General features: G+C 38.5%; 1 protein-coding gene across 1 annotated transcript in view; it reads left to right on the forward strand.

The window, feature by feature from the left end:
• The window catches only part of LOC140951387 (presequence protease, mitochondrial-like), a 24355-nt gene that overhangs the window by 984 nt on the left and 10966 nt on the right, over positions 1–12405 (forward strand). The window contains exons 2-18 of the mRNA XM_073400630.1: positions 117–178; positions 315–361; positions 1423–1529; positions 2221–2372; positions 2778–2892; positions 3694–3790; positions 4457–4564; positions 5500–5552; positions 6016–6142; positions 6728–6816; positions 7528–7656; positions 8375–8488; positions 9303–9399; positions 10498–10575; positions 11425–11517; positions 11739–11838; positions 12186–12254. Of these exons, the coding sequence (XP_073256731.1) occupies positions 117–178; positions 315–361; positions 1423–1529; positions 2221–2372; positions 2778–2892; positions 3694–3790; positions 4457–4564; positions 5500–5552; positions 6016–6142; positions 6728–6816; positions 7528–7656; positions 8375–8488; positions 9303–9399; positions 10498–10575; positions 11425–11517; positions 11739–11838; positions 12186–12254 (1637 nt within the window). The remainder of the gene's footprint in view (positions 1–116; positions 179–314; positions 362–1422; positions 1530–2220; positions 2373–2777; positions 2893–3693; positions 3791–4456; positions 4565–5499; positions 5553–6015; positions 6143–6727; positions 6817–7527; positions 7657–8374; positions 8489–9302; positions 9400–10497; positions 10576–11424; positions 11518–11738; positions 11839–12185; positions 12255–12405) is intronic.

Consider the following 12405-nt stretch of genomic DNA (forward strand, 5'->3'; position numbering starts at 1 on the left):
CTCGTGTTCTCCCAACATCCTGCGTGGGTTATCACGCCGGTAAACCCATAGATACTGTGGTCTGTTGCTTAAATAAACAATCTGATCCTGACAAGCTAACTTTAAATTACTTGTAGGACTATCCTGAATCGTAACCTCTGTGCAGTCAAGGAAAAGTATGACTCGCTGGGTTCTGCAGGTGAGTTCATTAATTTTGATCATTGATCGACGTGTCATTGGTTTTTGTAGAGGCTGGATTTTGTTTCATTCTCGGTAACTTGTAACTCGAATGTTTTCTCTGTAGAATATTCTTCTTTCTTTTATTTCTGGAACAGGTCAGTTTAAGCCTGGAGACAGAATTCATGGTTATACAGTTAACAAGGTATACTTCCAGTGATTGTGTTTAATCACCTCTTTTGATATTGGCCAAGTTTTTAACTCAAACTTTCTTAGTGAGACTGTTCAGCATCAATGCTTTTTATTGAAAAAGGTAGTAAAAAGCATAGAAGGCATTATTTAAAGAATTTATTTTTACTTGAACAAACAGTGCAAACTGCCATCTGGAAAATATGGTTCATGTACATTTTTAATGAGAATGATGGAGTTAAAGCCACAATGATTTTTTTAAATATCCCTTTCGACCCTTACTTTAATTTTGAAAAACTTATACATATACATGCTTCTTTGATGTACAATCATACACTGTATGTACACTTGTGTATAATAGAAATTATTTTCAGGTACATGTATGATTCAAATTTTCTTTGTTTTGAAAAATCGCAAATTATTTTTTTCCCACTGAATCAGTGTTAGGGAAACCAATAGCTAGTAGTCGTTTATACATTTTATGTGTTTGTAAATATTTTGGATACCCTGAAGAACAACTGACAAAATTATTTGATCTTTTAATCATTTCCCTGTTTTTGTATGGAATTGAGATTTGAGCGGCATATCAAGGTAAATACCTTGATTGCCTTGGACAAGTTTTTTAAGCGAGCGTTCAGATTCGGATACACCAACAACCTGTATGCAATAGCTGAAGTTATCAGAAATCAAGGCTGTAAGCTATCATGGAACACTATCACAGATACTCCTTCCCATCCCCTTTACCAACTATTACCCCCTAAGAAACAGAGATTTTTGTGAAACAGAGGACATGATTTTATTTTACCTGCTGTTAAAACAGAATGCTTTAAGAGATATTTTATTAATAGGTGTCTATTTAATTTTATTTAATTGTACTTGATCTTAAATAGGTTGCATTGTCATGTATGTAAAGCCAAACCTTTGTTGTGACTACCCAACTATGGATAAAGACTCTTATCTTAATATCATTATGCTGAATAGAGATTTATCCAGTGAGAATGATCAACTGGAAGCTGATGTTTTCAAGCCTTTTTTGTGATTGATTGTTCATTTGTCATTTTTGAAATTCCCCCTTAGGTTTTGTCTGTTCCTGAACTGTTCTTAGTATCTGTGCAACTAACACATGACAAGACTGGAGCTCAGCATTTACACATTGCAAGAGATGATTCCAATAATGTTTTCAGGTATAATATTACATTTGAGCACAGTGTAATATTTAATATTGTAACAGGCTTAAGCAGAAAAACAATCGGTTGGATTTGTATGTATGTACAGAAGTTGACTGTTGGTGTCACGCATCTGATCCCACTTCAGTTTGCTCATTGTAATATCCATCAGTTTTTTATTTTGGCAAGAATGAAGAAGCTGTGCCAGTATTATTCAACAAAGAAATTGTCATCGTAATTTGTATGCTTGTTTTTTTTCTGTTTACCCTTGGAGCACATACACTTAGGAGTTACATAGAACTCATTGAAACCGTGTCTGTGCATTCCAGATTGAATTGAAATTTGGAAGTGTTGTTTTTTAAGGAGAGGGGAAAACAGAAGTACCAGGAGAAAAACCTCTTGGAGCAAGGGAGAAAACCAACTGCAAACTCAACCCACATATGGTGTCAATGCCAGGATTCGAACCTGGGCCACATTGGTGGGGGGAGAGTGCTCTCAACTTTGCACCACCCTTGCTCTCTTGCTCTTGTCCCTAAATTCCAAGCAACTGAAGCGTTAAGTTGTTAACAGTAATGCATCAGGAGTGGGGTGGGTTGGTGATGTTTAGACAAGTAAAAAATGTAGTGCAACAGTAAAAGGCTCCAAATTTCAGATCTCCAGTGGTTGACATCTCTGGGTTATTTGCAAAATTTGTTTTTTCTGCCTTCAGTGTGGGATTCCGCACAACCCCCATGGACAGCACAGGAGTCTCTCATATCCTGGAGCACACTGTATTGTGTGGTTCACAGAGTTATCCAGTTAGAGATCCATTCTTCAAGATGCTCAACCGATCACTGTCCACGTTCATGAATGCTTTTACAGGTATGATAGGCTACACAGTCACTGAATAAAATAATTTGATTGTGGACATTAAGTGTAGTTAAAGAGTACACTGCAATTACCATCTACAGTAATTCACCTTGATTTGATCTCATTGCAGTTATGAAAAGAGCCCTGAAAACTAGGCCCAGGTCTTAAAAAGATGGTTGCAAACTAACTTTAACCCCTTATTAAAAAATAATTTTTTAATAAGGGGTTGAAGAACTGCACATTGTCTCATAGAGTTTTCACAGGAAACTGTTGATTGATGCTACATCTATCAAGCCATTTTCTGGGCACTTTAAGACAAAATGCAAGTGAAATGTCCTTCAAGCTACTTATATTCTTAAGATTGTTTTTGTGCCCTTTTTATTGAAAACTTTCATGTTGGTTTCAATCTTTTAACAGCCAGTGATTTCACAATGTATCCTTTCTCAACACAAAATGCAAAGGACTTTGAAAACTTGCTGTCTGTTTATCTGGATGCGGCTTTCTTTCCTCATCTCAGAGAACAAGATTTTAGGTGAGCTTGCTGAAAGTGTTGTTGTTATACCAGTAATAATAGCCAGGTTTTCACTTATGGTTTGTTCTCTTTGTTTGTTCTGTTCTCATTGTATTAATAAACCTGTATTAAACATACACCTCTATTAATAATTCAAGCATACAATGTATACTAGTGCACTGCATATGATGAGTGCTTACACAGTATGAGGAATGCCGTCTTTCTAGACTTTCAATAACTGCATCACCATATGGAGGATGAGTGACTAAGGCCTCTTTGAGCTTCCGTTTTTGGCAGCCAGGTCTTTATACGTATAAAACTAAGGGAGAATATCTGTTCCCATGGCTGGCAAATCCTTTCAACCTAGACATAACACCCTCCTCTCCCTATGTCAATTGTAGCAGGAAAAATAACACCTGTCACACTGATAAAGGAGAGAGACAGCTGTAGAAGGGGATTGTAGGAGAGGGGGCAGGGCTTGCTTACATGATTACTTGTTCTCTATTGTTTGGTCCTAAAGTACATGGAATGTTAATACTACTGACCCCAAAGAAAATACAGGAGCTCCTTTTTTTGTTAAGTATTGCACTCAAGGCACAGTTAAACTGACCATGCTAAATTTCACTCTTCCCTCATGGTAACCCTACATGTAAATTAACCTCTAGGAAGATTACTCTCCCTTCCCAGAGACCTAATTCCATTAAACCAGCAGAAAGTGCCACTTTGAATTCTGGGATTTAAAACACCCTGGTCACCTACACGTACATGTAGTTGTAAGATCATTATGAAAAGTTGAGTAATAATTGATGAATTTTGATCCAGGCAGGAAGGTTGGCGTTTAGAACCAGAAGATCTGTCTGACCCAAACTCACCAATAATTTTCAAAGGAGTGGTGTTCAATGAAATGAAGGGTGCCATGGTAAGCAGATGATGATCCCGAGACCTTGACCTTAACCAGGGCATTCATGTACAAGTTTTGTAAGCATAGCATAAGCTAGCAAAGAGGATGAAATAACCAACATAAACACTTGAAAACAAAGCACAGCGTTTTTTTTTGTTCACAATGGACAGTTATAACCTTGGCTAATATTGATATTAACCAAGCTTGCTCAGCTTCTTAGAGACTGTCATTTATACAAAGTGTAGAATATTCAAACAAGTTTTGTTTGAAAGTTGTCAGAAATCTTTGAGAGATCTTTAATGCAAAAAATAATGGTAGTGAAGTTGTAAAATTCCTAGCTGCACTGTATCATTAAGGTAATCTGTTTGTTGTATAACCTCTACCCACTTGTAACCGCTCTGTGGTAGTAGCCAACTTGAAAGCTTGGCTCCCTTGGCTGCTACACACTTTTTCCCTTGTCATGTTTAATTCAATGTATAGTTAGCTCTGTTTTTACTTATTTTTTTTTCTTTCTTTTTGTTGTTGTATTTTAATTGAATAAGTGTGAATAAATGAACTTGAACTTGAACTTGTAATGTGCAGAAAAAATCAAGTCACTTAAGGAACATTTTGAGAGGAAATTTTACTACTTAAGAGAGTGGGTACTAATAATAATGTTATATTAATTATTCTGTCTATCTGTAGAGCACCCCAGAGTCACTATTTTCTTACCACGCACAGAGGAACTTGTTACCCAGCCACACATACAGCAACAATAGTGGAGGAGACCCTCTTTGCATTCCTGACCTCACAGTAAGTAAGATTTTTAACTTCTACCTCAAAGCTAGATATCTTAAAAATGCCCAGAGAATTACTGTATAACTTTCTATAGAAACGACTCATTTTACTTAGTTTATAGTACATATTTGTGGTTGGTAGTACGTGTAGAGTCTTTGGTTTCGTTTGTAGTTTCACATTTTCTCCTGTCGAACCACACCTTTAGTCTGTACTGAATAACTATGCTAATTTCTTACTTTACTACTTCCGCATATATTACATCGTAAGCCAGTTCCCAGGAGAATACGACACCTCAGTGCGGTAAAAACGGAGTCTGTGTGTTGTTCTCTCAACAGGACTGCCTGCATCCAGGAATCACCGTGTTCTTTCTTTTTTCTATAATCTAATGAAATAGCGTTTCTGATTCTTCTTATGACTCCACCACTTGACAGTCGTGAAAACTAGATCGATTGTGGGTATTGCAGCAGAGGCAGAGGAGCTATACTAATCACAGTTCTCACAATGCATGCATGGTGAAAAGCATTGTGATTCGTTCGTTCCTCCACTCCTGCTTCAGATTCTGATAGTCTCGCTTCACAGGCAAAAGGGGAAATCATAAGTTGTTGGAAGGAAGCTAAAATCTTGTGAACCATGTCTCCGTCCAGCTGTAATCATTAATTTATTTTCAAAAGCACTCAAACAGCTTTGTTTACATTTATGACGCCGACTGTGTTGCTAAAGAAACCAGCCTAAAGTCAGCTGTTAGTGCTTACTAGATATGCCCAAGAGTCCGAGCAACGCGGTGACTTTCCTTAACTGTACGTGTGGTTGGTGCAAATTCCTCCTTACAGTTTTAGTTTACCTGTCGGACTATTATGATTGCACTGCTTTTTTGTCAAATACATCCATGACTATAAGTACTTTTTGGATTAATTCCCTAACTGTGTTACACGTTTCTTCTTTATCGTCAGTGGCAGCAGTTGAAAGATTTTCATGCTTCACATTATCATCCCAGTAATTCCAGGTGGGTTTTTTCGAAAGAATATTGAACGTTAATGTCTTACTAAAATAGTAGTGGTGTTACGAAAGATTACGGAGTGCGGGCAACTACGATCGAAGGTCAAAACGCTCTTGCACCAACGCTTTTTCGCGTGATAGATGTGCATCCCATTCATTGTTAGTTGAAGTCCAAAAAAGCTAGATACACATGTGTCGAGCACGCGTAATAGCAACCTGGAGAATAGGATTGCGGGCTCCTCTCTTCGCCGTCAATTACAAGATGGATGCCACAATTCGTTACTTGCATGGTTTATTTGTCTATTAAATATGGAGTGAACCGCTCCAGCCGTTCAGAAAAATGACTGCGGCACGAAGTCAGAGGGCGGGAAAAATTTTTCTGCTCACATCTCCATGCGCCGTCCCCATGATCTGAATGCCTGGAAGACTTTGACATTTGCATTATTTAGAATTTTGAAAATTTTTGTCAGGTTCTACACGTACGGAGATCTTCCATTGGAAAGTCATCTTAAAAGTATTGAGAATAAAGTATTGCGTCACTTTGACAAGATTTCTATAACAACAGACATTCCTCATGAGCCCCGCTGGACAGAATCAGTAAGTTATATTTAATAGTAGTAAATGACAATATTAATATTTTGAGACTTCTGAAATGACAAGGCTAGCATTTAACTTCAAGTTCAGATGCGTTTAAGAGACGTTTAAGAGACCTACATTATAAGACGCGGACCACTAATTGCTGCAGTAGTTTTCGTGCTTGAACCAGCGTCATTTTGGCGGGAAAAAACGATAGCTATCGTCATTCTTCTACAGGTTTAGCGAATATCGCAGTGACGGAAATAAGTTATCAAATGTTAGAAGCTTTATAATTTTGCGATCGGGAGAGGGCGTTACCTAATCCAATAATCATGTTGACTTTTCTGGTGAATAAAAAGCACTATGACGCTTTCCGGGATGGCTTTTTTTAGAATACGCCAAAAATACTTTAAGTCCAATCTTCTTCGTAGTCGCCCGCTTCCTCGAATGTAAAGAGAATCTTTTTCAGCTTACTCAAGACCCTTTGTCACCCGATGGTTTTTAGCTTTCCTGGTTTCTATTTACCAAGAAGCAATGTCTATCAACTCAGTCTTCTTGAGTCTAAGTTGTCCTATCTTCATACTTATTGTTGTCGTTTTTGTTTAGCGAGAAAAACACGTCACCTGTCCTTTTGATCCAATGGCTGCAAACCCTGAGAAACAAACCGCAGTTGGATTACATTACCTAACTGGAAGGTATGTTTGTGAATTTAAAAAAAAGGAATAGTTTTTTACGAGAATATTTATTCACACGGTGATAATATTCGCTCACTCTACAGATTTACAAAATACAGTCCCGTAATCGACCACCCAAGATGCGAAGAATTTGTGTTCGCTTACAGGAGACGATCGTTGAATTAAACTACACGGGATCTCTTCGGGGAATATTTCCCGACAAATCTACCTATAGGCACATATTTTATTGCATGCATTTTGTAGGTTACGTATATGCGTAGTTCCCTGTTTTCTCTCACTCTTAACTTTCTTCGCATACTCAGAGTGGAATAGTACATACAGCGAACAAAGGGACCATACCATGTCTCAAGTGGTCGCTCACGAGAGGTTCAAAACAATGGAAAACTATAAAACCGTCAGGCCAAAGAGTTTTCGAGGTCGCTTCTGAGGTTTTATTATAGGGTTTTGACTAGGAAAAATTGTTGTTTTGGAGAGGCGGTCGCTCATGGGAGGTGGTTGCTTGCGAGATGTCCCAACAAACTTAAACACCATGTACAGGCATTTGTCAGTCTGAGCAAAGGCTGGCACCGCTAATAAGCAGAAAGTCTGTCATACATGTACAAAAGATTGTAAACCCTTAAATGCATCCAAACAGGAATCATGAACGTTTACACAGTAGTTAATCCACTGTAATTGTATGTTTTGAATATTTATTATCTTTTTCTTCAACAGCACCACAGATTCGTTTGAAGCCCTGACCATGGTCATTATATCATCTCTGTTAACTAGTGGTCCAAATTCACCTTTCTACCAGTCTTTAATTGCACCTAACATTGGCTCTGGTTACTGTGCAGGAGTTGGGTAAGAGTTTTTGCCTCTTTCATTGACTTCATCAACATTTAGGTTTTCTTAGCACTAAAAAAAACACTCGCTCCCTACTGGAATCATGCGTGGTAGAGTTTAACCCCGTTAATAAATTCACCGTTCAGTGCGCTAAGAAACTTCAGACAGTCATATTAACCGTATGGTTGCATTAACCGTGGACAACATGAACAAAAATAGAAAAGAATAATCTTAATTATTTTTATCGATGTAAATGGTTAATTTTACAATCTTGTAGAGTTAAACATACTAAAAAAAAAAAATTAAATTTAGTGAAAATAATCTGCAAGCTGGGAAGCTGAATGAACTAGTTGGTTTTCTTGTTAGCTCCCTGAACAATTTTGGTTCTAGGTAGCAGGTAAATGATCAATTAAAAAAACTGGGGCAAGCTCTTGCTTTGAAAGGCTGACCGGCTCCAAAGTATTATATACAGCCACAGTCGGCAATTCTAGCGTCGCTGGTGGGAGAGCTGGAAAACGTATATGCTAATCTGGAACTTGTTATTCCTCTTTGTAATAACACCATTTTGGAGGGGTTGGAGAAAATTGGTTGTGTCTAGTGAATAGCATGGTTTTCGGATTTTACCTGAGTGTACTCTTAATGAGATAATTCAAATTCATGGAGACGCCTGTGAAAGGTTTTTACTAAAGCGGCCCATTAACTTGTTATTTTCTTTCGCTCGATCCATGTCGCGAAGGTATGATAACTCAACGAAAGATGCGTCTTACACAATTGGACTTCAGGGAATCAAGAAAGAAGACTATCCAAGGGTGGTGGAAACTATTCACAACACTTTTGACAAGGTTATTGAGTAAGTTGAGCTATAGTACAGTTAGAGGTCAATCATGATGATGTTGTTGATGATGACGATGATGATTGTGATGGTGCTGATGGCAATTTTGGCTGTGGGGGGTTTGATGATGATGATGATGCTGATGATGATGATAACTTTTGAGATAACATACATGTACAGGGTTCGTACTCTTTTGAGCTCTTCAAATCCATGCCTTTCCAAGACTATTTCAAGTTTTTCATGACCTTAGGTTAAGCTGTCGCTTTTAAAAATTTTCAAACCTTCCCTGTTTTAGCATATTTTTTACCTAAAGCAGTTTAACAGACTCAAACTCTGGTGTCCTCAGTCCTCCAAAATGTGTGCCGTTCGCGCTGTTTGATTTCTCGTCTTGATTTTACGTTGTCCTTGCTTGTCATCTGCAGTAACTTATTTTCCATGACTTTCCAGGCAGTTTTAAATGACCTGTACGAACCCTGAATTGTATCTAGCCTGTCCATAGACGAGCTCGGAGCGCGAGGGAAAAAGGGATTTTCCTTCTATAACCCCATCTCCTTGCACTTGCAGTCAATAAATCCCTGCGGTTTTCGTTATGCGCTTGACGCAAGGGTCTGTGAACAGGCTAACATGTATCAGTTGGTATATAGCCCGGTTCAGATGTAAACCGATCATTTAATTTTTTGATTTCTCCTGAATTTCAAGCTAACTACCTTATACGGTGTACAAGGGAAGCGTGAGCGTACACAGGCACAAGAAAATTTTACAGCCAGCTTGCTGTGGTTCGAATTTTAATGTGGTTTCAAAGAATAATCACGTTATTGCTCGATTGTTGCAGGGAAGGTTTTCCATCGGAGAGGATAGAAGCAGCTTTGCACAGCATTGAATTAGCTACCAAACACCAGAGCAGTAATTTTGGTCTTGGACTTATTATGGTAAATTTTCGAACACATTTGTCTGTCTTTACTGGGTGATTGTTTTCAGACAAGCCAAGGGAGATGAGACAAGGGATATCAATTGAGTTAGAAAGGGGGCAGTGGGTGGGGTCTAAGGGGCTTTATAGAGTGTTTAAGCAAAGGCGTTTTTGAGAGACGTGCGTCAAACGGAAGCGACGCGTTTTCACTTTTAATATCTCTTGAGGCTGCAAAATTTGTAATGCTTAGTTTGTCTTCCTCTTATAGAGACGATTAGCCAAAAATGTAGGCGAACTACTGCCAAATATTGTTAAATGTCCACTTCCTGTTGACGTGCATCGCTCAAAAACGTCTTTGTTCACCCTAAGGAGAAGCGGACATAAACAGGAATACACTTGCTAAAAGTCCTTTATTTTTTTTTCCTGGTTGGTTATGCCATTTTAAAGGACTTTTCATACCTGTTTGGCGCGAAATTCACCGGTCGAAAATTCCACCGGTGACGTCATGACAATTGAGCAATAGGACAGTGAGTGACATTTCACGCCGCTCCCGACACAGCATATGTCAATCATTTTTTTCCCGCGTGAATTTATAATACGATTCATATCCATTCAGGCGAAACAAGTCGACCTCAAGACGTCGTCGCTTGCTCGTTCGCTTCGCGACCTCATGCATCGAAGCTCGCTTCGCTCACTTTTAAGAACTTATAAGAAGTCGACTTGTACCACGTCTAGAACAGGGAGTGAAGGCAGGGAACTATAAGTAGGAAATAAAATTTCCACACAGTGGGAGATGGAAGTGCGAGTACCAAAGAAACAACCTCGTCCCCATGGCTTTCTCATTTTTTCAGGGTAAACCGGAAAAGCCTTGGGGACGAAGTTGCCAAAAATATCAGCTTTGTTTCTAACAGGTTTACCCTAGGACTGTACATCAAACGTTTTATCAGTGAGAAAAACCCAGTAGGAAAACGGCGATCGTTTTTATTGGAAACATAACATGTGTTTGTGCTTCCACACCCTTGTTTTGATTAGTTACTTTGTACTTTGTACTCTGGATGGTAATAATTAGCGTATGTTGCAGACATAGTTTAGTGAAAACAGAACATCCGTTTTTCTACAGGGAATCATGTCTATGTGGAATCATGATGCCGATCCGGCGGATTTTCTTCCCATTAATGACCGTGTGGAGATGTTCAAGGTAAATAACACCAAGAATTCTCTGCCGTTGAAAGTGGACGGCACGTAATCAACCCTGCGTGTCTTCCATCATAAAGCACCAGGCAGTATAGTTACTCTCTTCCCCCCGTGGATATTACAAAACAACACTGGCCTTCCCAAATACAGTCCAACCCCGTTAATACTGTCACTGAGGGGGCCAGAGATAGTGTCCTTATTAACGGGGTGTCGGTATTAAGCGGGTTGAATTTAAGGAAATTGTAAGGGCTTTCTTTGAGGTGTCTGTATCTAGTGAGTATGCGTAAAGCGGGCTTTGACTGTACCTCATTATTGTTAGGACGCTGTATTGCAGTTGCTAGGCTGCGCGATTTCAAGCAATTTCAGCACCTTTAAACAAATGGTTTCAGATTTGATTTGTCCAAGGGCGCGTTTGATTTATTGTATTGCGGAATAAGAATATAAAAAACCGGAATTTGTTACAAATTTCTTGTAGTGTGAGTTTTGAACTACTTAAACGTTAAATACATCGGAATATTTTATTTCAAGCGGATTTCTAGATGTTAAAATGCAATGAATTCAAAAACAAGTGATTTCTAGAGTTTATTGCATTTATTCTTATACCGAAATACCGTCAATTGATCACGCCCTGAGATACCAAATGACCCTTGAAACTGAGCAGTAACAAAAATCTGGACAGGGAAAGATTGGAGCAGATTCAGCCCTTAAGCTACCTCCTGTTCATCCACTACTTTCGCATAGACCGTAATGTACCTTGTTTACCCCCAAGAATTTTGCTTAACTGTGAATGGGGCATAAGACGTTCTGTGAGGTCTTGAAAAACGTTCACTGTCTTACTTTGCTTTGCTTTCAGAAAAAACTTGAACATGGATCGTTTCTTCAAGACAAACTGAAGGAGTGTTTCAAGGATAATCCCCATTGTCTAACACTAGTGATGAGCCCTGATGTATGTATGCCTAAAATGTTTGTGCTATGCCCAAGAATGTCAACATAAAAATCAAAATTCAGTACTAAGAAGTTATATTGCTGGACGACGAAATAAAATGTTTATGGTAAAATCAGATGTAAATTTTTAATAACGATATGTATACTAGGTTCTTGTGATGACTTGCGCCGTCATCTGCAGTTGACAAAATGAACACTTTTACTTTATTTGTGTTTCAACAGCCAGAGTATGAGAGAGATCTAAATAGAAAAGAGCAAGAAAAGTTACATGGCAAAGTGAGCATTCTTTCTGAGGAAGACAAAACTATGATTTATACCAAAGGTACGAAAGCTTGCAGTGGCGATTGGTTGGCCTGTGTCATTAGCTCATCTATCAATCTGATTCTAGTTTAACACCTTTTGATTAATATTTACAGTGGAACCACGTAATGCGACCACCTTTGGAACATAAAATCCTTTTCCGAATAAAGAGGTGGTCGTATTTAACAGGGTCTTCTAAGTAAATTGACTCAGAGATTTTTACGTTTAGGTCGATTCGAAAGAATATTGTTGTTAATAACGAGCTGGTCACAAAAACGGGCTGGTTGTAAGGCGGGGTTTCACGCTCTGTACGTTGTGTTATTCAGAAGAGCGTTCGATCTTACACTTGTTTAATTGAAACACTTTAAGGAATCCAATTGGCGGAACAACAAAATGCATCAGAAGATTTGTCCTGTCTTCCTAGGATGACGATTGAAGGTGGGTATCGTTATCTTTGCACGTACATATTTTGGTATGATTTAATTAATAAAACACCCGCAACAGTAAACATTTGCTGTTACTTCTTTCTTTTATACTCTTTCCATTGGTGGTTTTTAAATAGAACAGTGGTTTGTGTTTTGTTAGCGTG

The sequence above is a fragment of the Porites lutea genome, chromosome 1 (genome assembly GCF_958299795.1).
Source record: "Porites lutea chromosome 1, jaPorLute2.1, whole genome shotgun sequence".
NCBI classification, from domain to species: Eukaryota; Metazoa; Cnidaria; class Anthozoa; order Scleractinia; family Poritidae; genus Porites; species Porites lutea.